This window comes from Cyanistes caeruleus, chromosome 2 (genome assembly GCF_971803275.1).
Source record: "Cyanistes caeruleus chromosome 2, bCyaCae1.hap1.1, whole genome shotgun sequence".
NCBI classification, from domain to species: Eukaryota; Metazoa; Chordata; class Aves; order Passeriformes; family Paridae; genus Cyanistes; species Cyanistes caeruleus.
In genome coordinates this window covers 57,954,213-57,981,407 of record NC_141702.1, presented here as the reverse complement: position 1 = coordinate 57,981,407, position 27,195 = coordinate 57,954,213, and the positions used below count along the sequence as shown (strand labels likewise).

At 37.9% G+C, this 27,195-nt stretch overlaps 1 protein-coding gene across 4 annotated transcripts in view; it reads right to left on the bottom strand.

Moving 5' to 3' along the window:
- ESR1 (estrogen receptor 1) overlaps positions 1-27,195 on the bottom strand; it is a 183,154-nt gene that overhangs the window by 143,167 nt on the left and 12,792 nt on the right. For 2 of the 4 annotated variants that reach the window (XM_023923389.2, XM_086877293.1), the window contains exon 1: positions 19,198-20,071. The exons of 1 other annotated variant lie outside the window; for it this stretch is intronic. In XM_023923389.2, coding sequence (XP_023779157.2) covers positions 19,198-19,222 — 25 coding nt within the window. In that variant the 5' untranslated portion in view covers positions 19,223-20,071. Of the gene's footprint in view, positions 1-15,948; positions 16,028-19,197; positions 20,072-27,195 lie in introns of those variants that run through there. One more of the 4 variants, XM_086877291.1, reaches the window with a different exon arrangement.

Sequence of the window (27,195 nt, the reverse complement as noted above, 5' to 3'; positions counted from 1 at the left end):
CTTTTTAAAATGTTTTCAGAACTTCCTCTTGACTTGCAGTTGAAAAAGCCTATGGTCACCAATAATTTATCTGAAACTGCTCTGTCTAGTTTCCCACTTCCCTTCCTGAATGAAACCATGATGAAAAAAAAAAAAAAAAAGCCTTCAAACTGCTGACATATCCCAATGATAAAGGTCAGTTCTCCAGGAAAGGACTGCATTTATAATATACTGTGTTCAAATAAATACGGTAACAACAAGTAAATGATGGATTTTAGATAATCTGATGATTTGAAGTTGACCCCTCAAAAAAAAAAATAAAATGAAATAAACATTTTATATATATGTCAGACTAAAGACAGATTTTCCCTTCAGAGAAAAAGGACCTGCACAAACATCACAGGTCAGAGTCTGGCCACTAGAAACCCCTTTTACACCACTATGACCAATGAAGGCAGACACATACAATTTCTATACAGATCAACAGAGAAAATCTCCCTAATCCTAAGTAATGGTTCCAAATCAAAATACTTCCATAACCATTTTTCCCATCACTACAAAAGTCATCTCTCTAGGACTCCACTTATACAAGTATTATGCCTTATTGGTGTGCCAAACCTTGAGGAAATGAGCACTAATGAGATCCCTCAATCTGCTTCAGGAGGTGGTGGCTAGCATGTACCACACATGAAATGTTTCTACACTGATGCGGCAGCACCAGGAACAAAAAAGAGTCTCTGAGGCTTTGGCCCAGTCCCAAAGATTTGACATCAGTGATGTAAGTGAAACCTGCTGGGATGAGCCCCTGGAAAAATGTTTTTTGCAGGTGCTGTGGTTCATCAGTGCTGGTCACATTTTAAACATCACCTCCTAAGGGCACAGGAGCAATTCCCAATTGTAAGAATTGTAAGAACATCAATCCCCAAATGTAAGAATTCACACAGGTGAGGGCAGAAGGCCAGCTTGGCTGAACAGGAATCTTCTCTTGAAAAAAGAACAAAAAAAAGAACTTGTATGCCCAGTGGAAGGAAGGTCAAGTGACATGGGAAAAATACAAAGATGGTCCTTGCCACTGCAATGAGGAAATTCATGACACCAAAACTCATCTGAACAGAACCATGGGGGACAATGAAAAGAGTGTTTTCAAATGTATTAATGGCAACAGGCAATGTAAAAATACTATTGGCCCATTACAGGGTAAGTATGGTCACCTCACAAACAGGGACGAGGCAGAGATGTTTAACGCAGTATTTGCCTCTGCTGTCAACACCAATGACTGAGACCACCAAGGGGTCTCAGTGCCCTGAGCTGGAGGAGCATTGCTGTGGGATTTATCAGCTCCCAGTCAACCCTGGAAGTGGCTCCAGCTGGTGAAGAGCCTTGAGGAGAAGCTGGCTCAGGTCACTTGCTTGGTTCAGCCTGGAGGAGGCCAAGGGGAGACATCATGAGGCGAAGAGGAGGGGCAGGCACTGATCTCTTCTCTGTGGTGACCAGGGACAGGGCCTGAGGGAATGGCCTGAAGGGGAGGTTTAAGTTGGATATACAAGAGAAAGGTTCCTCACCCAAAGGATGGTTGGGCACTGGAACAGGCTCCCCAGGGCAATAGTCATAGCACCAGTGCATTTCAGAGTTCCAGAAGCATTTGGACAATGCTCTCAGGCACATGGTCTTCAATGGGAGAAAAAAAGGAGGAATTTTGATAATACATTTCTTTTCCACAGTGCTTATTTTCTGACTTACAGGGCTCTTGGCCTCCCATTTTCTGATAGTTCCCTCCTAAACCTAGGCCACTACCTCAGTGGGATCAGAAGAACTGCTGGAGGGTTGCACAATTTTCTGATCCAAGATTAAACCGCACACATACACAAAGCTCTCACAGTTACTAAATTTTTTTTAGATCTGTTCCCTGATCTAGATTACAGTACAGTTCAACAGCCAGCAATTCTGCTCTACAGAAGGGGTGACAGTAACTCTGTGAGGATCACCAGCAGGACAGCCAGAATGTCTCAAGTCAGCATTGCTAATAGAGTGTTCACAAAGTGAAATCACTGCCATATTTACTTTCATGCAATGTTAGCAATCATAAATGGTGTCTGTAGCCTTTCTGGCTGTAGTACACTTGTTTTTAAACAGGAATTAGCAACTACTTTTTATTTTTATTATTTTTAAATACAAAGTCAGCTCCAAACTCCTTCACACCTGAAATTATTTTCAAATGCGCAAAAAAGACATACAAGTCTGACAAAGTCATCTGGGGAAGAAAGAAAAAATTGTGAAAGCCTCTGGGTAAATACATAAAGACATGCACAACTGTATACACACAAAGCTAGCAGGCACTGTATGTCTGCAGAACATGCTCATAGGCTACCTTTAAAGAAATTACTATTTTAATGGCCACCTTTTCAAATCAGTTGTATTGCATTTCAACAGTCAGCAAAATAAAGCAGCATATTAGAAAAGGACATGGGAAATTATGATAAAAAGGTGCTTAAAATTCTAACACACAAAAACATATATGATATGCTCCATGTGAACTTACTGATGTCTCCTTTGCACTCAGGCTATGTGAACATTTCTGCATGCTATACTATTACTTTATGAAAAACTGATTAAGCTCACACATTTCTTAGCTGCCTACATATGTGAATGGATAGAGCAGGAGAAAAGGAGTAACAGGTGTTTCATTAACTAAGTGATTCTGAAAAAACGTAGTTCAAATAATTTCACCTGGCCTAATATTTAAATGTAATAAAATTACTTTTAAAATAGTAAATATTGTATTAAGAAAATTTTTCTTTCGAAATCTTCCAACTGTAAAAAAAACATCAAAGCACACATTACGGTATACCTATATTTTATTTGCACATATCTTTAAATGTGAGCTTTATCTGGAAAATAAACTATTTCTCCCGCATTTCATTCCATGCTGAAAAGTCCATTCCCCTAAGAAAATAAATCATATTACTATAGTATAAGGTCCATCATCTCCCGGAGCCAAACTTCCAGGCCTGACCCTCATTTTTGTATTGCCTCACTCAGATAAAATGCATATATATGTATATAAAAGTTACACTAGAAATCAGTGCATGCACACATACACACACACCACTAAAGTAATCCTCTAAGAAACAGCACACTCAGAATTCAGAACTGCTATAATATTTTAAAAAGTACAAGAGGCTTCCTGTCGACTACAAAACCCACATAGATTATAATGCATATACCTATAGCACCCCCTGGCCTCCAGAATTAAGGGAGTTGATGCAAAACTTGAGACTGTAATTCTTACAGAGAATTCCTCAGCAGCATAATGAGAACACAATGAATTTTCACAGGAACTTTGGAAAGTGAGTTCTCTGAAGATTGCAGTCCATAATATGCAGTTATACAAAAATGGGAATACTTTCCTCATCCAATCCAGAGCCAGGGATTCTACTACATACAGCTACTATTCCAGTTCCTAATTCCAGGTAAGGTTGCAATACCAGCATTGGAAAAAACAGCTTTGAAATATGTAGTTCTCCCTGATACACACTACTAGATAGCAGGTAACAACAGATATTCAGGATAACAACAGGAACGGTGAAACTAAAAACCTAAAATCCTTTGGAAGTAAATTCTGTTTCTGATTCAATCACAGTGACACTACAGAAAGCATTGTGCTTTTTTCCATTAGTAAAAGATGTTGCTAAGGTACCCAGACAAACAGACAGGCAAGAGAGGAAAAGAGTGAAAAAAACCCAAGCAAAAATATCTGGAAATAAATAAATTCACAATGTGTCTACAGGGTGCTTTAACCTGAGAATATTGATACAGAAGCTGTTTTGCAAAGAACTAGAAATCTTTTAAAGAGCAGAAAGACTTTTTAAGCCAACAATAAACTGAAGACATAATGTTAAAAGATTCAAGGTTGTGTCTCTTATAGAACAGATGTGCCCAGTAATACTCTTAAAACAAGGCTTCGTATTACTATAGGAACACCAGCATGAAAATTTCAATAAATATGTCAATATTCATTAATAAATTTCATATCACAGCCATCTGCCACTACCCCATCTACCCAAGAAATCACAGTTGTCAGCAGAGTCAGAATTGAAGTGAGCAGACAATGGGTCAAGAGTAGTAGAGGACAAGAGCCATGCAAAGTTTTTTCATCTGTGCATGTGAAAACGATCCAGGAAAATTCATTTCCTAGTCCTGTATTTCAATCAGACAATTTATCTTCTTCCTAAACACTGCTCCTTTTCATAAACTACACCCTAACACAGTGACTGTTGTGTCTGAGTGGATTTGCTAATAGAAAATCTCTTCCTTAAAAGTTACCCAGAGAATTGCATCTTTCCCAATTGCTAATTATTCCCTTCTTAAATATTTGCATCTTTTTTGCAAGCTTCTGATCTATGTTTTCACCTGCTACCTCAAAGATATTTCTATTATGAAACTATTATTCAAACACAGAAATTAATAAACCACTACTGTTTATAAGGCTGATTGTCTTTGGCTGAGACTAAGCCAGATATTCTCCTAGATCTCTCCTACAACTTAAGGATTTGTTTAATTCTTCATATTTCCAATTTTTCAGTTGTGACAGGCTCACTTTGAAGTAAGAAATATATAAAGAAGGTAGGTGACTCTTTTGACAGATTTTATGAATACTTCAGGTCTTTATATCCAATAACATTCAGCCTCCAGCTATCTGTACAAGAAACAAGCTATTATGGATTTTTTTTTAAGCCATTCAAATAAAAGATGACACCCTCTTCTCTGCCCATGTGAGAGTAATCTGAAAAAGCTTATGTGTGCATGAGTGTCTATTGTTTTCCTAACTCATACACAGGAAAAATTCTATTGAAACGTGGCAGGGAAGCCCTTTAATAACCTAAAAAAAAGCCAAACAAACAAACAAAAAATACCCAGAAATCTACACTAAATGTCAGTTTGATAAACAACATAATTTGAGTATAGCGATACTTTTCAGAGCAAAACCAAAATACAGTTTCAGGTCTGAAAGGAAAGATGCTGAGGGCAGAGCAGGGGAGTAAGAACCTGTCCTGGTCCCAACCAGGACAGGGTTAATTTTTGCAGCAGCCAAGAGGTGACAAGGCTAAAACACAGAGGTATTCTGTACAACCTCTCATCATTTTCAAGGGTTAGGGGGAAGGCTCCCTTCTGGGATTAACACAGCACAGCAGAAGAAGCAGTGAGGTATTGTCTGTTGACAAGGGGTTCATGTGAATCATTCATTTCTTGAACCCTCTGTCATTGGTATTGTTGCTGTTACTGTTTGCTTTCTTACCTCATTGCTGTGTCCAGTAAATTGCTCTTATCTCAGCCTGTGATGCTTCTGTATCCCCAATCCTCATCTCCAGCCTGCCACAGGGAACAGAGAGGGGGAAGAGAACAAGCAGCACATGGTTTGGAGTGTCTCAGTGGGAGCACTAAATTGGGGAGTACCATCCCCAGACAAGCAGCATCTCTCCAAAATTAACTTTTTGATATATGACACTAGTTTGTGCTAAAGACATCATCATTACTGACAAGAATATTTAAATATGCATGTATATGTGTGTATGTTTGCACACACGCATACATATGCATGTGTATAGATAGGTATATATGTATATATATACATATACACACACATTAATATATTTGTGAAAGAATGAAGCCTAAGTTGTTCATGGTATTTGTTCAGACTCAAAGGAAGCAACAGTTCTCCAAAGGGAAAAAAAACAGGATACTTCAAAGGTAATTACAAAAACTGCAGCTTTGTGATTCACCTCTTCCTCACAGATTTTGTGGCAGTTTGACTTACTTTGAAGTGAGAATAAGCTGCAGAAATTGAAAGCTGTCAAATTTATCTGAATTATGCTTTTGACTTTTGAACTCTCTGAAAACACTTTTGCAACCAAAAGCATTTTCAAACCATAAAATTAATCAAAGTTTCCTAAACCATTCCACGCGGAGAAAATAGACACTTCTGCAACATCTGAAGATGTCACTGTTCTGGTTATGCTTCTCCTCCCTTCTCAAGACAACATGGGCAAACCTTCCTGCCACTCACAAGAGTTGTGGATGTGATAGACCTGGCAGCTGCAGGATCTGAGGAGACTTCCCAACAATCTCTGCCTCCAGCAGACCCTGGCAGCAAGAGGGACAAGGGCTATCCATGAAGGAAGCAGGGAGCAGCACACATTCAGGGAGCTACCACACAGGACGGACAGTGCAGTCTTGGTCAGGACTGTCACCACCCGAAATGGTACAGGGAACATGGAGGGACAGTGAACAAGGTAAGGCCTGGACAAAAGAAGAGAGAGAGCAAACAGTAAAAATAACAATGAGAAGGAAATAAGCAGGAGGAAAGAATGTGGTGACTGTCAGTCAGTAGAAAATCCATCAGCAAAGGGACTAGAAAGTTTCCTTCTGAACCAGGCATAGAGTGGTAGCTGGAAACTATCTGGTAACCAGGAAATTTTTCTTGAAGGGAAATAGTGTGGAAACACACAACTAGCAATTCCTGTGGAACCTGCAGCACATCAGGACATGCCCTCCAGCCTGAGACAAACCATGGCATGTACCACCACAGCATCTTTCCAGCAGCTCTGGGAGCAGTTCAGCTCAGCCAGTGGTGAATTCTTCCTTCATTTCCCCTGCTTCCAGGACAAGGAAGGCTCCAAAGACAAGCAACATTACTTCAAGTGTTCTTCATGATGATTTGCTGCATTAACATTCTGCAGGCTTGCCAATAGACCAAGAAATCCTTCACCAAGATGGAGGGTGTCTTCTTCAGGCTTTACACTGTCTGATAAACTGACCCACAGATGAAATACAAAATGTAACAGACAGGGGAGGTTCCTTTACCTCACAGGCTGACACATCTGAGTAAACTAAGCCAAGAAAGTTGTTCCTTCAAAAACATACCATCAACAGAAAGGAAATTCAACTTGCCTGTTCTGGTTGCTAAGCAATAAGGAAGAAAATTGCTAAAACCATCAATCATGTACACCCAGAACAGGCTAATATGCTTCAAAGTTAGAAGGCAAGTTAGAGGTGAGTTATTTTGCTATTTCAATTTAACAGTCATTTCAGTATGAACAGAACAGCTTTGTTATGAGGATGGGAAGAAGGAAGGAATAGAAAAGAAGGAAGGAATAAAAGCAAAGTTTTCATCAAGTAGGAAGTAATGTCAGTGTTCTCATTTACCGGACAGGATAAGGTTCATGGTTTCAAGTTCACAAGTGTCAATGATTTTGTAACTATCTATGAACACAGACAATGCAGAACAGTGGAAGTATTTTGTATTAGAGCTTCATTTCATTTGTAGTATTTCTTCATGTCACTACTGGCTGCTTTTTCTAAGATGGCAGCATCAGCACTTCCATGAAGGCAAAGGGAACAGGCTGAAAAAATGTCACTAGTCTCTGTAGTCGCAGTTCACTTAATTCCAATACTGTACTCCAAAATTTACATGAGAAATAAAAACAAGGTTGGGGGGAAGGGTGTTAATGACTGCTTTCCTGATGATTACAGTGGTACTTATATATTCAATAGAATAGATGCTTTCTCAAGGTAGGCTGTTTTGGTACTAATATGACACTAAATGAACACAGAGTCAAGAACAGCAACATTGATAACAATTAATAATAGTAACAATGATATATAATTATTTAGAGCTATTAACTCTGAGTAGAGATGTAAAAGATTGAAACAGAAGGACTGGGAAAAACAGAAACCAAGAAAGAAAATTGCATGAGAGTTGTGGGATGTGTAGACAAGGCAAAGAAACAATATAAAAAGAAGAATGAATGATAAGGAAGTGAAACACAAGATAAAAGTGCTCATAAAAGAAGGAAGGCAGCAGAAACTAGGGCATAGATCCAGAAAAGCTCTTATGTTCTAAATGTTAAGTATGTTATTAAATATATGAAGCACACTGCTAATAAAGGTTGTGATATATGTTGAAAGATGGGAATTTACAATCAAGGAAAGAAAAGCAACAGATCAAAGAAAAATAATATCCAAAGAAAGAATAAAAAAGTTCCACAGAAGACTAGAGCAAAACTAAATATAGAGTGGGAGCCATCCTTGTCACATGGCCCTTTCCCCTGAATTTTCAGTGTTAAAGAATCTTTGGACACCCTAAAAATCTTACACAGTAATCCCTCAAACCAAAATTGCTGGATCCAGCTTGGGAAAATTACATATCATTTGACAAAAGAAGAAGAGATAATTATTTAATAAAAAAAGGTTTACAATCACAGGGATGCAACTAATAACAACTAAACTGCAAGAAGTTTTAATTGCATCATGACTAAATCATATATATATACACATCTGTACACAGACACACAAACACACACAAAACCTTTCCCATTTTAAAGGAATAATTTCACAGGCATGAAAGCAACAAGAATTAAAATCAATTGAAAGCAAACATTTGCCTAAAGATAATAAATGGTATCTGAAAAATTGTTAAGTGTACTTTACTGGCTCTCGGGAAAGCTATAATTTAAAACTTGGTTCTCCTTTGGTTTAAAAGATGAACAAGTGAAAAAATTATAAATTTAGTAATAGTTTTGGGATAATAAAATTTTAGATAGTCAAACAGTAATGTCAAGATTAAAACATAGGCAGCGAATATATTCATAAAGTGAAAACAGATATAAAGGCATTTCAGGAACTCAAAAAAATGAATAACTAATCTAAATAGTACTTAATAATTAAAACAAAGGGACACAAAAATAAGGCAGCAGTTCAGGCAAGGAAGGCTGTTTCCCACAATATTTAGGAAACAACAAAAGAAATCCTTATATTGACATGAAACAATTCTTAAAATGAAACTGGTATTCTCAATAACAGTAATGCAAAAAAATCCACTTAGCATTCAGTAAGCCTGTTCTAGTTCAGAAAATCAAGGTTTTAATTTAGAATTAAAGGCTAATAAAATAACATCAACCAATAGCATTATATAAGTACATTATGTATAAAGTGATTCTTCTTAAATTCACTGAATAAATCTTACTTTAAGATTTTTGTCTGATAAGAACAATAGCATTGTGTAATATATTTTGCCTGCTGTAAGACATGCAATACAACATTCCAACAATTGTAAAAGTGTGAAACAAAACAAACTGCCGCATAATGAAATGAAAGAAAACTGTTTACTATACTTAAAAAATGCAGTGATGAATGAGAAGAATCAGCAACCAATCATTCTCTACTGCAATTCACAGGTTTTGTTCATATTTTCCTCATGGTCATGAATACAAGAATAATAGCGTTACTAACCAGATGTGCAGAAAAATACAGAACTTGGAATAATAAATACAAAAATACTGCTTTTAATCAAGAGACACAACGTGGAATGTTTTATAACCTTCCTTCAGTAAAACAACATAATTTCCATTACAGCTAAATAATAAAATCATTTATGAGGTGTGGGGAGGAGGAAGGCATCTGAAACAAGCCATTTGCTAGACGTACTACTCTGTCCTGAGGAGAAGTGACTCACAAAGATTTTCAGCACTAGCAGACAGCCGAACAGGAGCTGTCAGTGTTACCCTGTGCCCATAGATTTGATAATCCTGGTATAATATAGCTCAGTAGGGAGAAACAGAGTAGCAAGTAGAGTCGCATTTGCCTCTGCCTATCACTGACACACCTCCTGCAGAGAATACACACCTAAAGACTAGAAATGAACAGCACTTTTTAACTGCACAGATAATGACCCATCAGGAACCTATGTCATGCTGATACCAGACTGATAGAAAGTACTGGAGGCAGAGTTGCTTTCCTCAATTAACTATATTTCAAAAATATTTGGAGAACTCCTATAGGTTGTGGTACAAAACAAGTCAGCAAGGATGGTCAAAGCAGTTGTTTTGCACGCAAGAGCTGAAAAAGGAACCGTGCTCATTCTGTGGGAATTACCTGTAAGGCAAACTCTGCAGAAGAGATGTTTCCCAAGGTCTGTCTCATGAAGCCTCACATTATCCAGATGCCAAGAGCAGAGACAAGAGAAGAACAACATGATGGACTGCAAGAAAGTGATGTGAGGGATCTAAGCAGCACTGCCACTCAGAACTTCCTACCTCTGCTGAGGCTTTTCCAGTGCCTTCTTCTTCCTTCACGTGAGTGCAAGAAGGTGATGGCTTTATTTTAACTACATGTTCTTCAAATGTGCAGAATCCCCATCCCAACATATCAAATTCAGTCACTTGGTCACCACACCAGTGAGAAAGATACTGTCAGATTGGAGAGTATCAGAAAATAAAATATCTAAGCTAGTCTAGGAACTTGCCAGCAATTGATAAAGTCACTAGGGCAAATTTAGCTGGCATATTTCACAATATAAAATACTAAAAAGAAAATAGCACAGGAGATGCATGATACAACACAACTCAAGAAGACATTTAGAATGAATAGCAGGAAACAAAATGTAGCTGTCAGGAAGCATCCTTACCAGCAGAAGACACTATCAGCTGCATGACACAATTTTCAGCAGAGGAGGCAAAGGGGGGAGGAAGAAGAAAGACTCACTGATAGTACTCTTAAAAAGCTAGAAAATTCAAACATAATAAAATTCTGTCCTGAGCAGAACATGGAAGGGAATACCACATACAGTTTTACTATTCCTGATTTCTCCAGCTATGCTGTAGCTGGTGACTGGTGACACAGACTATGGATTTGGCAAATAAGTATTTGCCAGAGATGAGACAAACTATGTCAGCAGACAGAAAATGGTCCCATAAAAAAAAATCAAGTAAATATCAAAGTTGTACATGACTGCAAAATAAAACCTTTACCCACTTTTAAATACTTCAGAGAGAAGATAAACACATAACTCACAAGATAAGCAAATATTAATTTCACAGGGCCTCATAATTTTGAATTTTGCTACCAAAGAGCCAGATTTTACCAGCAGTCATAAAGCCCTTAAATTAAGCATTTATGCAGGAGAAAGCAAAGCCAACAAATCCCCTAAAATACTGCTTGATTGGAAAAAGCAGGAAATTAAGAAGCTGAATTAAGGAACTTCCAAGAGGACAAACAGAAAGGAAAAATATTTGTAGGTGGTACACAGAATATATTGAGTGGTGCAGAGCAAACATAAGGAAAACCAAAACAGGTAACTACCAATGTAGGACATTATTTGAAGCAACCCTTCCAAAAAACTCTGAAGTTGTTGTGTTAATGAGGACAATAAAAGACAAAATAAAATTCTGGCAGACTGAATGTAAAAATCCAATAAGCCAAGCCAAAAAGCCTTGACAAATAACTTTCAAGGGTTTTGGTGGGGGTTTTTTTATGTTAGAGTAGTTAAGAGTGAGGGCCAACTGCAATGAGTTGGAAAAGGATTTCACAACATAAAATATGGGATGAAATGGCAGCTGGAATCCAATAAAGATCTGAGAGCTAAAGAGTATGCTAAACAAATGATGACTAAAAATTCAACTCATTTAGACCAAAAAACACCAAAGATCAGACGAAAGCTGATTACTCCCTATAAATACATTAGATATAAACATCAATACCTATAAGGTATTTAGGACAAAGAAAGAAAGCTGGCACTGCAAATAAATTCACTATGGAAATTACAAGCCTCTCAGCTGACAGAACAGTGAAGCTCTAGATCAGCCTGTCCATGAGAGGAAAAACAGCCTAACTGGGCTTTAAGATAAATGTGGATAAGCACTGTGAACAAATTACACGATCTGGTTGCTATGACAGCTCAGTACTGGGTTAGCCATCCAACTTAGGCTGGATTCAACAAATGATACTAAAGCAAAAACTTACCAGCATGAATCAGATGCACTATGAGTTTTGTCGATGCAGAAGCAAGTCACAGTGCCTTACCTATGCAGAAATACATTTCTGCTTAAATGTTTCTGCTCCTCTTTAGTTCAAGAGAGGTGAATTGCTTTGTGTGCAAGAAGCCTTGGTGTCACATGCACCAGACTTCAATCACTAAAGAGTGATTGAGTTTTAAAGGGTGTTCTTAAGAGAAAGACTCTTCCTCTTACATCCAAGGGATCTGGTTTTGCCTTTGATTATGTTTTGATAAGAGCAGAGGTAGCTTTAAAGACTGAAGGTCCAGCCTTTCATAAGTAGTTATTTGTCTTGTCAGAGCAGATCCAGGGCTGAGACAAATTAGTGACAGGTTAGTTAGCTAGAACAGGGAAGGAAATTAGTCAATAAAAATAATCTGTGTCTATGCTACTGGCTTTGTTCACGGCAGTAGTGAGGTTTTAAAGTGATTTCCTTCATTTGCTTGGATTACAGAGCAGCTGGGATGTAGGGGAAAAAAAAGAAAACATTTGGGGTAAACTATACAGAAAACTCTGCTCCAAAAGTGCACCAAACACAGACTGACTCCTCACAGAGACACAAGACTGGTTCTTCAGGCAGCCTCGAGGCACATGTCTGGCACTGTATGCCAACCAGGACACCAGGCCCACCAAGTCTCATCACAACTTTGCCATACATTCACGTGGATGGGCACCAATGTCTGGAAACCCACCAGGAAGGCCATGTCAGGAGAGCAGCGCACAACAGGCATGGTCCTACCCCAATCCAGATATCCAAGTGGGAGGACCTGAATTGGCCATGTATACCGAACTGTATTTTCTACAGCAGTAACAGGTTGGGTTGAAGGGCTGGCAACACAAAGCAGATGATATGGGTTCAATTCCAAAAGTATACATCTCCCAAGAACAAAAATTTTACCTTGAACACGATGAGCTGTACAATGTTTTGTCTAGTTTTCAATCCTTTAAATTACCACAGATCAAATTTGCTGAACAGTTTGTCTTACTTGCCTCAGTTTAATCCCCGAGGGAAAAAAAGATTAGTTGCTTGTGCCCAGTTCTTATTTAAAAAAGAAAAAATATCATAACTGACTTGACATCTAGTTCATGAAGTTTCTTGAGTCTCTCTTGACTCAGCTTTCTCTCTTTTATTTTTAAAGGTATTTTTATAAGTGTATCCTTTATGTTGCTGGGTTTCAAGTGAAAACAAATAAAGGAATAAAACAAATCAATATTTAAGAGTTTTTTTGTCTAAAGTCCAAAAGGAATTATCAAAGTAATTTTCTGTTACTTATGTCAACCTGTTTTTCTCTAAATTTGCTTTCCCATTGTTTGCAATGGACACTTTGCATACAAACTGTGCCAGGGAGCAAGACCAAACACTTTATTAAGAAAAAGACCACCCTACAAAAAAATGAGGTGTTAAGGAAAAAATTATGAACTTCCACAATGCATGTAATGACAAAATTTCATTCAGATGGTGCCTTTGAAGCCCTCCTGCCTTAAAGCCCGTGCATGCATATACAAGAGTGAGTTCTTGTGTGACCAGGAGTGCAGGAGCCAGCATTGCCATGTTTTACCTCAAACATGACACTGTTAAGAAATGAAAGAGGTGATCAGAGGAGAGGGTCCTGCAGAGGTGGAGCTGTGCTAAGCCAGCTTCCTGCTCACCTTGACACTGGAGATCAGTCCTCTCAACTCACCTCCAGCAGGAGGGCAAAAAGGGCTGAAAAATCCATTTTACACCTCCCTCTCTTTTTCCTCTCTCTTTCACTTGCATTGTTTTTCCCAGCTCCAGACTGTGTGGCGGACCAACACAGGACCTAAGGACTGCTGATACTCTTTGTTCTCTCCTTTTTCTGTCTTTATCTCTCTCCTCCCTTGCTGTGCCATGGGTAAAGCATGGCTGATATATTCTAGTCAGTACTGAAGTTGCTGTGGGAGTGGGAAGCCTGTGGAAGGCTGTTGTGGCTTATTAGCCAACCCCTTGGAGCAGTGGTGTGTGCCTTGCTGACCAGCAGCTTCGGTAATGTGTTCTGGCTTGCTAGCCAGCACCTCTGAGAAGTTTTTTGTGGGAGCTGAGAACTTAGTGAAGTGTAGTGTACAAAATCTAAGGGTTTCTCAGCCACCATTTTTGAGAAAGCATACTTTTTGAGAAAGTGTGCTGTTAGAATTTAGGAGCTTGTTAGCCAACACCTTTTGAGTGTAAACAGTGGGTTGGTTGCCAGAGTTAAGGTGACTACAATGAAGCCCGAGAGTCACAGGGCCCAGAGTCTAGTTCATCCTGGTGAGAAGTCACAACAAGCATCGTGCCCCCTTACCAGCGGTCATGGCACACCAGCACATACAGAAACACCACTGGAAGGCTCTCCCATCTGGTGCAAAGCAGCTGTTAGCTGGATATTCCAACACACACAACAAGACTAGAAACAATTCCACAAAAAATATGCCCAGTTTAAATTACAGAAAGTTCAGGTTGAAAAGGGAGAACAAACAGACTAGCTGGGATGAAAATATTATGAAATGCACCTGCTTTCTAATGAGCTCATGAAATTAAGAGTTCAGGGTTACTTTTACATCCAAACGTGTCCAAGCAAGGTATCAATGCCTATATAGAAAGTGCCTTTCAGACAAAGCCAGAGGAAAACAATACAAGCAGCAACTGAATGATTTCTTGGGATAGTGGGAACCCCACCTGACAACAGTTGCTGATGTACTTGCCTCAGCACAGACTGAGATTAATGGCATTTTGGAATGAATAAGCGGGCTGCCGATTTACAGCCGTACAGCAATGTGAGGCCACAAATACCATTCAAGTCCATTACCTCAAAATTGATGAAGCCAATAAAACGGGCAGTGAAATTCTGTATAATACTGGATAATTGCAAAACGAAATCTCAAGGACATTATTTCTGAAGACACAACTAGTTTATCTCCACTCGAAGAACAAAGAAGGCAAAACTACGCGCAGGTACACTGCCAACAAGTTTCAAAAACAAAATATAAAGAAGACTTTAGTTTTCTCTTGGTTTGGATTTCAAACCAAGTGATTTGACAAAATTGCCAAAATTCATATCAGACCAATTTTGGCTTTATGGGGTTTCTGTTTAGCTGCCACAGATGATACAAGGACTGAATCAACAGTTAGGGCAATCCCCAAAGCAGATCTAGCCCATAATAACTGTGCTATCAAAAGCCATAAAAATCGTCAGTGGAAGCTATTCAGAACTGAACAGATACAAAATTAGTGTCTCTATATGGAACTGCAGTTGGACTCTTTAAAAAACAAAATATCTGAAACACAAACACAGAATTCCAGCCTTGTTTCACTGTAGAGTATTCTCTTTTAACTATTCAATTTTTTAAAATAATCAAACACAAGATATTTTTAGTACTTGAAGGACTTTGTATTAAAATTAGTATTTTTATTTGAGCATTAATAAAAATATAGAGAAGTCCCACCAAAAGTATTTTTTTCAAAATCAAGAATGTTTTCCACTTTAAAAAACTAACCAAATTTTACCATTTAGCTTTTAGAACATACTTAAATAAAAATATTCAGGATTTTTGTCTGCAGTAAGCAATTGTAACAACAGAAATTATTATAAAAGTAAAAGCAACAACCCAAATTATTGGTTAGTGAAATTATAAATAAAATTACTTTTAGTGTGCAATATAGAAAAGGGCTTTTTACAGACCAAAGAAATATGCAAATATAGAAATACTAGCCACAAAAAAAGAACAAAAAACTTGATATTCTAGAAAATTTTTTACTATCAAGTAATTATTTAAAAATATTTTCCTCCAGATTTGTCTTCTTTCTCAGACTAGTTTGCAAGCATAAACTGAATGCTTCCAGACTAAGCTGCTTCTGGCTTCTTGGAATATGGGTTTTTTTCCCTAAAATTCATAAAAAGGAGTATCTCACCCCTGCTCATATCCATCTGCAAGAAAGCACTGCACAAATTTATTTCACATTTATCTATAGCACTATTCTCCAAAATGGATGAAAAATAAAAGTGAATAATATCTTGAAAAAATAAATGGTCATATTTTTAAAATGTGTCTTCTTCAGAAAAAAAAAATACTGTCTAAATTCAAATTACACTCCAGAAATGGAGATAGACATCTGAGTCACTGAGTGTAATCCTTGCTACCAAACCTTCACCTCCTGTAGCCAACTCACCGAGCCTGTCGTAAACAGCGACATGTCCTAGCCTACCCCTCAGATAGGAGGCTGAACCCACGTACTTTTCCAGCTCCAGTCTGAATTTATTCACAGTCACACCTGTTAGGATTTAGGATGGCAATTGCTTTCAGGACAAGTGTTCCAAATCTCATCAAGATAAATAGTCCTTAAGCAAAATCATCACCTACAGCATTACGGCAGAAAGAGATTTAAAATAATCTTTCCTAAACGCAAGTCAAGCTGTTAGTTTTTGCCATTTTTATTTAAAATTATATCCATATGTTAATGTGAAAGGTATTACTTGAACTATCTACGCCTTTCATGCACATTTTAAATTGCTTTTTCTATATATATATATATATATAGAAAATAATAATAAATTTTGTTTTCTCTTTTCTCTGCTTTTGTACTTCCATTTCCCACCCAGTGATCTCATGTTCCCTTGTACCTACCACTCATCAGGTCTCTAGAGTACAGGTCTCTGCATACAGTTTATGGGACTGGGGTTTAATGTTTTTCATTAGCCTCCAAGGGCTCCTGTGAGATTCTGCTTCTTCCTCCCCTCCTTCCACAAACCCTGGCACAGCCTGTGCAATCCACATCCCTTCCTCAGCTTCTGGAGATGCCGCAGCGAGAGAGACACAAGATGGGTGTAAGAACTCAGTCCATGTTGGCTCTGTCCTTTCACTTTCTACTTACACTTTTCCCATTAATTTTACTCTTTTCTCATTCTCTTTTCATCAGTGTCTGAGGAGACAGCAGACAAAAGACATGGGATTAGAGACTGCAGCCTGAAGTACCTTGGAGGAGCTGCTCACAGTGTGCCATCCCTTGCTGGGCAGTGACATTTCAGGCAGGCTGTGTTGGGCAATGCCAGCAAGACAAACATGGCCATCACGCCAAATGAATGATTAATGACTCAACTGAGGCAGCAAAAAATGACAAGGTCTTAACTGTGAGAGTGACAGTGTAAGACTAAAGTCTACACATGACTTCTGATCTCTCCCCAGAGTAGCAGTGCTGTCCAGGGCTCCAAATGGCAGAGGGGAATTCTGAGACTAACGGGATCACCGTGGCTCACAGGGAGCTCAGAGTCCCTGTCGTGCAGCACAATCCCCTGCCCAAGCAGTGTCACCCACAGCAGGTTACTCAGGGTCAGGGCATGCTCCACTGGAGAATATCTCCAAGGATGGAGACTCCAAAACCTCTCTGGGAAACCTGTGCAATTGTTAGACTGTCCTCATAGCCAAGCTCTTTACTGTCCACCACCCCCCTTTTATTATTTTTTTTTTTTGTATGTTCTTATGTTCCTTTTCAGAAAAAAAGACAACTGATGAGCACAAACTGAGTTAATAAATAGGTAGGGGAAAAAAAAGAAAAAGAAAATGAGTGATAATACAGATCTTCTAATTTAACTCATCATATTTTATCTATTGCAATTTCTCTGGTTACCACAAGATTGGCACAATTCTTACGCTTGTGTTCACAACAGCAAGCATTATGTCGTAGGAAGCAACCGGAAATCCAGCTCTGAGCTGCAATCTCAAAATTCCCATTATTTGCACATTGGTACCATGCAAACTCATGAAGTGAAGATGAGACTGAGTTAGAACTTTTTATGGTTTATAATCCAAGGATGGACAAATGTTTTTCTTTAAATCATTATAAACAAGCTTCAGACCTGCATATGCTTCATTTTATCATCAAAAACAGCAACACAAACCTGTAAGACTGGCTCCTAAACTTCATTTAGTTTGGACAATGAGTATGGCTTTTTCTAATTGCTTTCAGTTTCTGAGTCAGATATTTACACAGAGATGCTGCTGCTCTTCTGACACTGCAGCAATTCAACCAACACAGAATTTGGGACTTTTTTTTCCAGGGCCTATGATGATGAGAACTGAACTGAAAACCTAATGTGCTCTTTCTACTTCAGTGTAACCATTATGTGAAATTTCTCTGTTCATAATTAATTTGGGGAAGAGAGAAGAGAATAAAGTCTTCCATAAATCCTTCATTTATTACCTGGTCATTAGGGTATAGGCCAGAAAAACAAAGAAAATAAAGCAATGTTCAGTAATGGCCTCTGCACCTCCAGGTGATGTGATAGAAGGTCCAGGCTATAGGCCATGAAGAGAAATAGAAAGATTCCAGCTTATTTCATTACACCTTTTTCCAAACATTCATTCTCCAACTTCTGTATGATATCAAGGTATTTGCACTTAGGGACCCAAGTTTAAAATAAGCTTAGCAATACTTAAATGCTAATTCCAAAACTTAAAAGTAAACTCCAGAGAAAGCTCATGTAATTTGGAAGAAAGGAAAATAAAAGGAAACAAAATTTAAACAAAAGCCAAAACCCCAGAAACAAAAAAATAAGTAAAACATATACATATCCCACTATGGGGCAGAATGATTTTTGGAAAATCCTTTTTGTACAAGAAAAAAAAATAAAAATGCAGTTAGAGAAAACCATTATTCAGTAATTACCAAGTGAATTTTACCGTGTTCAGAGCCTGTGTTAAAAAATAGAAAAATCAGACTCTTTGTACCACAAAGCACCCCGATGATGGATCTCACTAAATACATGGTTTCAATATCATGTGCTGTAAGTATTGCTCAGCATCAGCCAAGATCAAAATACAGTATTTCACTTCATTCATACCAGAAAAATGATACACTGCCTTGGGTGTGACTGCCCTCCAATTCAATTAAGTCCTTTCCCCATTATGTCTCAGACAACTGGTAAAGACACCAGCATGTGATTTCAGAATATTTTATTTAGTTTTGTCTTTCTGCCTCCATGGAGGATTTTGACTGAGGGGCCGGAGGATGGGACAGGGGGGTCACATCGTTCCTTCACAACTGCAGCACAGGATTTATGGCACCCTCCATAGCACACATTAAACAAAGCACTACTACACCTGAAGCGTTCACCTTAAAACATACTTTAGGCAACTTTTGACACGCCTTTGGCTTGTTTTCTGTCGCTTTTTTAGGCTTCTCAGCGACACTGCAGGACACAGGAAAAAAGGAACACAGTAAGAAAAGTAAGGTTTGAGAGAGTACAAACTAAACCCAAACCAAAACACCCAGCTTGTAAGCATTTCCCCAGGTCTAACTGGGCGTGCCCGGCAAAGGCTGAGGGTAAAAAAGCAGCGTTAAAAGTTGAGTGTGAGGGACAGAAACTGCAGAAACCAAGGGGGTTTATTTCTGACTTACATTGCTGCCAGCAGGCTGCTGCCATTCCCTCTGCGGGGCTCTCGCTGGCCGGCCGATCACATGACGCCGGGAACCAAAATAGAAAAGAGCGAGGAAACCGAAGCAGAAACACGTTTTGGAGAAAAGACCTATCCTGGCCATGATAACACACCCTCAGGGGCAGAAGGTGGTAAATTTAGACGGGAGCCTAGGCTGAAAAGTGGGTAATGCCTTGAACCTTGCAGCCAGGCATCGGCTAGCCTTTCAGTACATGGGAAACTTAATAAATCTCAGCCTGGGTCTGTATGTAACTAAACCTGCTAACTGCTCCGGTAAATCACCAGACCTTGAAAGAAAATAAGATCTATCAAATTTTAAAATAAATCTATTGAAGTTTAAAAATAGCCTCCCACCGTCGGAACCATTTTCATCTTCAGGCTAAGGCTTCTAGTAGTTTGTTTTGTAGAGAGGAAGCAATTTTTTTTAAAGGATATGCTCTTAAGGTAATTGGGCGAGCTGTAAACACATTTCGAAGATTGTTTTCAGTTCTTTCATGAGTAAAAGACATGGTTGCAGACCTATATGCTAGTAAAACAATGTTGTAAATCTATAAACTAATAATTTAACCATAAAAATATAAACAAAAATGCAAAGACTCCGAGTCAAAAGCTGAACAGATGAGTGACCAAATGCAAGTTCCATCCAGCAATAAAATATCCTCTGATTTTAAGGCTGCTGTTTAGTTATCCCTGTTAGAAGGTTAGCTCTTCCAGTTCTGTAAATCTCATAAAAAATAAACTCCAGCAAAATACTATTCTTGGGATTGCAGGAAATTTGAGTTCCTTTCTGCAGCAGCTAACTCTTTCATCATGTCCTAGTCATTCCAAATAAGACTGTTACAATTTTTCATTCTGTGAAATTTCAATGTTTCCCTGTTTCCAGTGAATGGCAGGACAGTTATTGAAGAAAAAGGCTTTACTGAAAAATGCAAACAGCAGTAGAGAATCTCTGATCGAGGAAAAGGAAACATGCTGTATATCTTAACAGGAAAAGGACAGGAAAGAATTTCATGTTCTAACCTTTAAATGCAATCACCCTCACCTTACAGTCATAAGGCAAAAATATTGAAAATCCCACCCTTTCAATGCAACTGAGTTGCAAGAACCTCTGAATAAACACAGGAGTAGAGAATGCAATTCAAAATCCTACATAGCAGACTTCCAACTCTGCAAGAAAAAAATGGAAAATAATTTGAGCGTGAGTTAAGAAACCAAATTGTTCTTCTTTTGTTAAGAAACATAATAAATATATAAATGAAAGGAACCTCCCCCACACAAAAGTTCTTAATAAAATCTCAGATTAGATTTCTCAGAAACAACTATATACCTGTAGCAAAATATATTATATACATCATTAGAGAATATCTTCAATCAAGACATATAACTTGGTATTAAAAAAAAAAAAAACAAGACCTGGTTTATTCTGCAGGATATCCCAACACTTAACCTAAACTTTTCACAAAGTGAGGTACAAGTCCACATAAACATGGTAGGATAAGAAAGGCTCCTTGTATCTTCCCTGTTCTTATTAATGAGGAAAGGAAATGTGAGCATTGACTCAAACTAGTAGTAGCATAGAAGTATACACCAGAGCTGTTGCCACTAATTATTTAAATATAAAGAAAACCTTTCTAAAACTACAAATTCTGAACTATTTGGTGAGGGTTTTCTGGGAAAAAAAAATTACATTTTGAAAAGCATAGTGCATATTACTGTGTACAAGCTTGCAAGTATTCTACCAGGTATATGACTTCTGTCACTGTGGTTTTAGGAGAAGCTTTGCATCACTGAAATTGTACCCTTTGGCAGGTAAAGTGACAGAACTGAAGTAGGGGAAGCTTGCCATTGATCATGGAGAGAGAAGTACACAAAATATACAAAACAGGAGATTCTGTCATATCTCTTAAAATTACTACAGAAAATTGGCTTCAACTACCTCTTCATTGATTTCAGGAACCTGTATGAAAAATCATCCCTTGGATCAATTTTAAATGTAACAGTGGCATGCTTTGCCATATTTCAGAAAAAGCCTAGCTAAGTGGTAACATTTTTCTCAGAGCATCCTCACTGTACATCCCAAATTGCTCAAATAATCTCAGGAACCCCTCTGTGGTCAAACACATAATTTATTTCATTTGCTTTGTGTTATAGTCTCCTCTGTTTTACTTATCATTTGGGACCTATGAAAGCTGCAAAACACACAAGGTAGGTGGGGGCTATGCTACAGTGTTCCATCACAGGTATGTCAATGGGCTGGAAATGTAATCACCTGGGGAAAAAAACTAAAGGCAAAGACAGTGAAATAAATGGCTAGAGGAACACCAATACAGGGAAGGAAATGCACCCATATGGGATAAAAGCACAGCAAGGAGGATGTACACCATCTACAAGACAGAGTACAAAACCTTGGGTAAAAACAGTGTCAGCGTATCCCGGAGCTAAATGCAGAGTGAGGAAGATTTTTGAAACAGAGTTGAACATTTATGTAGCTGGAACCAGGGCATCAGTGTTGTTCTACAAGCCTGCTTCCCCCAGTGTCCTTACAACTGATATATATAGAATCATTAAATCATTTACATTGCAAAGTAACTTTACAATCATCAAGTCCAACTGTTAACTGAGCACTGCCAGCTTCACCACTAAACCAAGTCCCTAAGTGCTACATCTACACATTTTTAAGTACCCCAGAAATGGGGGCTCAACCACTTCCTTGGACAGCCTGTCCCAGTATTTAGAAACTCTTTTGGTGAAGTAATTTATGCTGATATCCAACCTGAACCTCCCCTGGAACAACTGCAGTCCATTCCCTCTCATCCTGCCATTTGTTCCTCGGGACAACAGACTGACTGCCACCTTACCTCTATCTTTCTTGTAGTGAAGGGCCCAAAACTTGGCAACCTCATCAGTGCCAGGTACAGGGGGACAAACACTGTCCTGGTCCTGCTGGCCAGGATGCCATTGGGCTTCTTGGCCACCTGGGCACAGCTGGTTCATGTTCAGCTGCTGCTGATCAGCACCCCCTGGTCCTTTTCTGCCAGGCAGTTTCCAGCCCCCAGCCTGTAGCACAACAGGTCACTGCTGTGACCCAAGTGCAGGATCTGGCACTTGGTAGTGAACTGCTTAAATAGGCATGCATTAAATGGGCAATTTGACAAATAACTGCATTTTCATACTCCAGTTATTTTTTAAAATACTGTCTAGTATGTATCGATCAGTTTATAAAGTTTCTGCCAGAAGTATATTTGGGACAACCTGTTGACCTGCCCTGGTAGTACGTTACGATTTCCTAAAAAAGTCAGTTCATAGATAGTTACAGAACACTGTTTAAAGCAGTGTGCAGAACAGTTTTATCCATTTTAATTGCTAGAAACATATACCTCTATTTTACCTTCTTGGTAGGTAGCTTGATTCTTGAGCCAGAAGAAACCAAGTCAATCTTTTCAAGCTGTGGGCTCACATGCCTCAGAGTAGGACTAGATTGAAGCAATTTTCTGAGATTGCCTCTCTGTTTATAAATAGAATACTTAGCAAGAGAAATAGCAGGGCCAGAAAGTTATTTCACATCCATGGATAAACTCAGTATTTGGACCCCTTTTTATTCACAATACTAATACATCCTCAAAAGAGTTTTCTTCACCAACCCCCAAAAATTTAATTCTGACTACTATCACCGAGTGTCCATATGTTCTAAAGGGACAGTTTGCCATAAAGTATAAATAAACCATATTGCCATATGGTATAAATAAACACAAATAGACTAATAATATGTTCATCCTTCCTTATGCCCTCAGTTTAGAACAAAACTGTATGTTTTAGTCTTAATATGCAGACAGGAATAAGTAATATCCCTCTCTTAATTCCTCTTGTAACTGTAATACACAGCCATTTGAACAAAGGATGGTAACCCCAGTGCTACAACTGGCCCTTAAGAGCCTAAAGATAATCCTTTGTAAGACAGTCACCCCAATTTACTTAAATTCACCACACACATCTTTGCAAATTTACAAGTGTGTGGTGACACACCTGACATAAACACTAACATATGTATGTTGCTCACAAACTATTCTCCTGGAAATCTCCATCTTCATGCAAGATATTTAAACTCCTTTAGCAACCTTCTATGACTGAAGATTCCAAGTGGTGATTTAAACCAAAAAGATCATATTCCCTACAACCAGGAAAAAATAGTTTTCAGTATGGTCTAATGTAATAATAAAACATAACCCTCCTAACCCAGTGATTACTGCTTCTACTGAAGACTTTTTTCTCCCTAGCAGATAAAACAGTCACTAATAGAAACACAAATACTTAAAGACTAATTTTGTGCTTTGAGGGGAGAATGGAAATAAGAGTTATTTCTTAATCTGTTTACATATGTTATGTGACTTCACACGTAGAAGACAGTAGCCTATTTAATGCAGTCCCTATTTCTGCTAAGGGAAATAGAACAAAACAAAGAAATGTCAGGTTACGCAGTGTTATCCTGCTGTTATGCCTGCTGTGTCAGCCATCCATATGTCATAACCACAACCTGTTCTACCAAATTGTTGCAGACTAGAGATATACATTTCTTTTTGACTTTTTTTTTTAAGAGTGCTACCAGGTTCTTTTTCAGTTTAAAAAGTAAAAATATTTATTATATTTATATGCAATGTTTTACATGAAGTTAACTTTGGGTTTTTTTGCTGTAATGCAATTTGACCAAATATCTTACCATAGTAACTTTCATAATTTCAATCTATTTAATAACAAAGGTCCCTACATCATTTCTGCCACTTAAAATTAATTTAGAGGATATACAATTGGAATTTAGCCTTTAATGCAGAACAAAAATTTAATTTCAGGAAAATACTATCAAAAGTGTATGCACCAAACAACTACATATCCAAGCACCTGTTCAGGGTCAAAAACATTGAAACTTATATGGAAAACTTGGAACAGATTTATTCAAGAAAGATATCCTTGTGATATCTTAGGTTCCTTCCTGATCGTCAGCAATCAAATACATTACTTGGGCCTCATATTTCCCATATGCCATTCAACATAGCATTCTCATTGCCATCATTATCACCATCTGTTCAAGAAAGGACAGGATTTAGATGAACATATTAAGTCTTAGAAACATAATATTAGAAATGGTTTAAAACAAATTAGTTTCAAAAGGTTAAACAAATTAATTTCCTTGCTATGGCTGTTGAGCATTAAGGGAGACAAAGTATATTCAAGCCAGTAGGGAGCTTCCCTTTTCCTCCCAGCACTCTGTAACAGCCTCAAGTGTACCCAGAAGATCTTTAGCAGCACATTTTCTGTCACCCAACACCAAGATCCTTAGTGCCTAGTAGAAAATCAGAAATACATATTGGTTTGAGCAGAGGTATCTGAAGAAGGTCAATCTGCATGATTTATATTACCTGGATTTCACTTCTGAAGCGTCCAGTGAGAGAGTATGCCTTTTTCCTCAAGGTGCCAAAACTTTAATTCAAACCAGTTTTAACTCAAATCTTTTACTAACACTAAACTGATGCCCCAGACAAGAAAGTCCTATTTGATTTATCTAATCTAGAAATCACCTTACCATTAATGGACAAATCCCCAAGGCTTACCCCAGGGCACTTAGTGGTTGTTCTAGTACTTCAGAATCTGAGTACACATTCAGGCACAGATCAGATCTCGTTGTCATACAGTTATAAACATACAATCCGTGTAAGTGACATAGGAAAGAAAGTCTGCAAAGCTGAGCAAGCAAAATCTTACTCTGGAAATATGTATTAGAGAACAAAGTTAAGGTTTCATTAACATTTACAGAACATGTGATTTAGCAGGGAACTCCTCCATTTCTAAGAGGCATTAAAAAAAAAAAAATAGAGAATGTGTTGATTAAATACCTGCATACCATTGCAGGAAAAGTGACCAGTTTAAAATTGTAGATAAAGATGATCCACCTTCATTGACTTCTTTGCTATCTTTCTAATATTAGGAACTGCCTGAAGTCATGAAACTCAGACCTGCACTGTTGAGCTCCTGCCAAAAACAGATGTTGTTATGGGTGACAGACTAGTAATATATTGAGGCCTCAGCTTTTTCAATGCCTCCAAGTTAATATGGGAATATTTATTATGACTAAAGTACATAGATTCTTTTTGTTATTGTAACAAAATATTATGAACAACTATGTTTTTACTCTAATATTTGAACAAGAGAAGAAAGAAAGAAAATAAAGTCATCCATTCCTAACAATCAAATAGAGGAAATTATAGCCTAAAGGATGAAATATTTGTACAGGGATAAGAAAACCATAAAAGGAGGTAATGAAAGATACAATAAAAAAATTTCAACTAGAATAGACATTGGAATTCACAGTTAAACTATAGGAATAGTAATCCACCCAAACCACCAGCTGATTAAAGGAGATCAAAACCAAAAGTATTTTTCAGCTGAAACTCAATGATCATATTTCATTACCTGCTCTTTTATATTAGTAGCACATTTTAATCACAATTTGCTCCAATTTTGTAGCTGCTTCTTGAAATAAGACTTAGTGGAGTCAAGGGAAAACAGACATGTGCAATTATTTCTTTTTATGTTTTGGTGTGGTATGGAGGTGAGCAAAGAAAGAGGAAAAATTAAGAAAATGCAAAAGGTATGGACTACACATTTAGCAGGAGGAATTAGAGAAAAGTAAAAGTAACATCCCTTCTCTCTTCTGCCCCCACTCTTCCAACTTTTCACTTAAGTGGGAGCACCACATGGAAATGCTGAGAAGTTCAAGTATGAGAGGGTATCAATAGATTATCAAAAATATTTTGTTTGATAGAAAGGAAGTAGATACAAAAAATATTTGAAAAGGAAAAGTATTTATTGTAATATATCACTGAATTTCAAAATTAAAGCTGATTTTCTAACAAAATATCAACATTTTTAATAATGAATATAAAAACCCAGAAGTTAATTATATTTCATAATGCTTTTTTCATTATAAAGTTTTAAATGGAAAAAAATTGATGGGACTGGAATGAATTTTATAAATATGTTTTGATATTGACAGTGGGCTTTTCTGAGGTGAATTTCATCCATCTCTAATTGTACTAGCCAGCTCACTCTAGGGATAATGTGAATGTAAATCAGACACAGAATTAAAACATTTAATACAGCATGCACACTGTTTCAAGAGCAACGTTAACCTGGAGCAATGTGCAGCAAGATGATCCTTGCAGAAGCTGCCCATGTTGCAGATTTAGAAAATAAACTCAAATTACTCCAGAAATGCAGCAGCACATTAGTAGGAGAGCTCATTTGACCCAATTTGTGTGTATAGGAAAAGGAAACTGTCACTAGTCATTAATGTCAACAGTTAGGTCAAAAGGAATTTCTAATACTGTTGTCATTACTTAACTTAGCCTTCACAGGATCAATATTTAGAGGGCAGAATCTGTTTATAATGAACTATAGCTTGAAGTTCCAAAATAATATGATGAGGATAAATACAACAAACAGTACAACTTCAAGCACCTAGCATAACCACCAACACATAGCAGAAAATAAATATTTGATCTAATTATTGGAACTATAAGCACTTTTAAGCATTTATTTACCTGCTTATGGGTTGTACAGGAGCTCCCACACTCTTATTTTTTTCCCACCATTACTGGCAGTGCTGCCAGCTCTTCTGTCCTTAGACCCAGGGCAGGATGGGTGCAGCAGCCAGGAGAGCCAGCAGGACAGACACCTCACCCTCCTGGGCACTTTCTCTCTTCCTGGGGAGGATCAGTTCCATAGCAACCTGTGCCTCCTTCCGTCGGCATGAGGCATGTACTGCCTCTTCCACTTCAGATCCACATCCTTTTCCAGACCTATTACTTCTATGTTACAGAAGTCGGGTGTTAAAGGAGAAGAGAGGGTCTGTAGACAGGGAACAGTAAGAGGATTCATAGAAAAAAAGATGTTATGCCTGAGTTTTCAA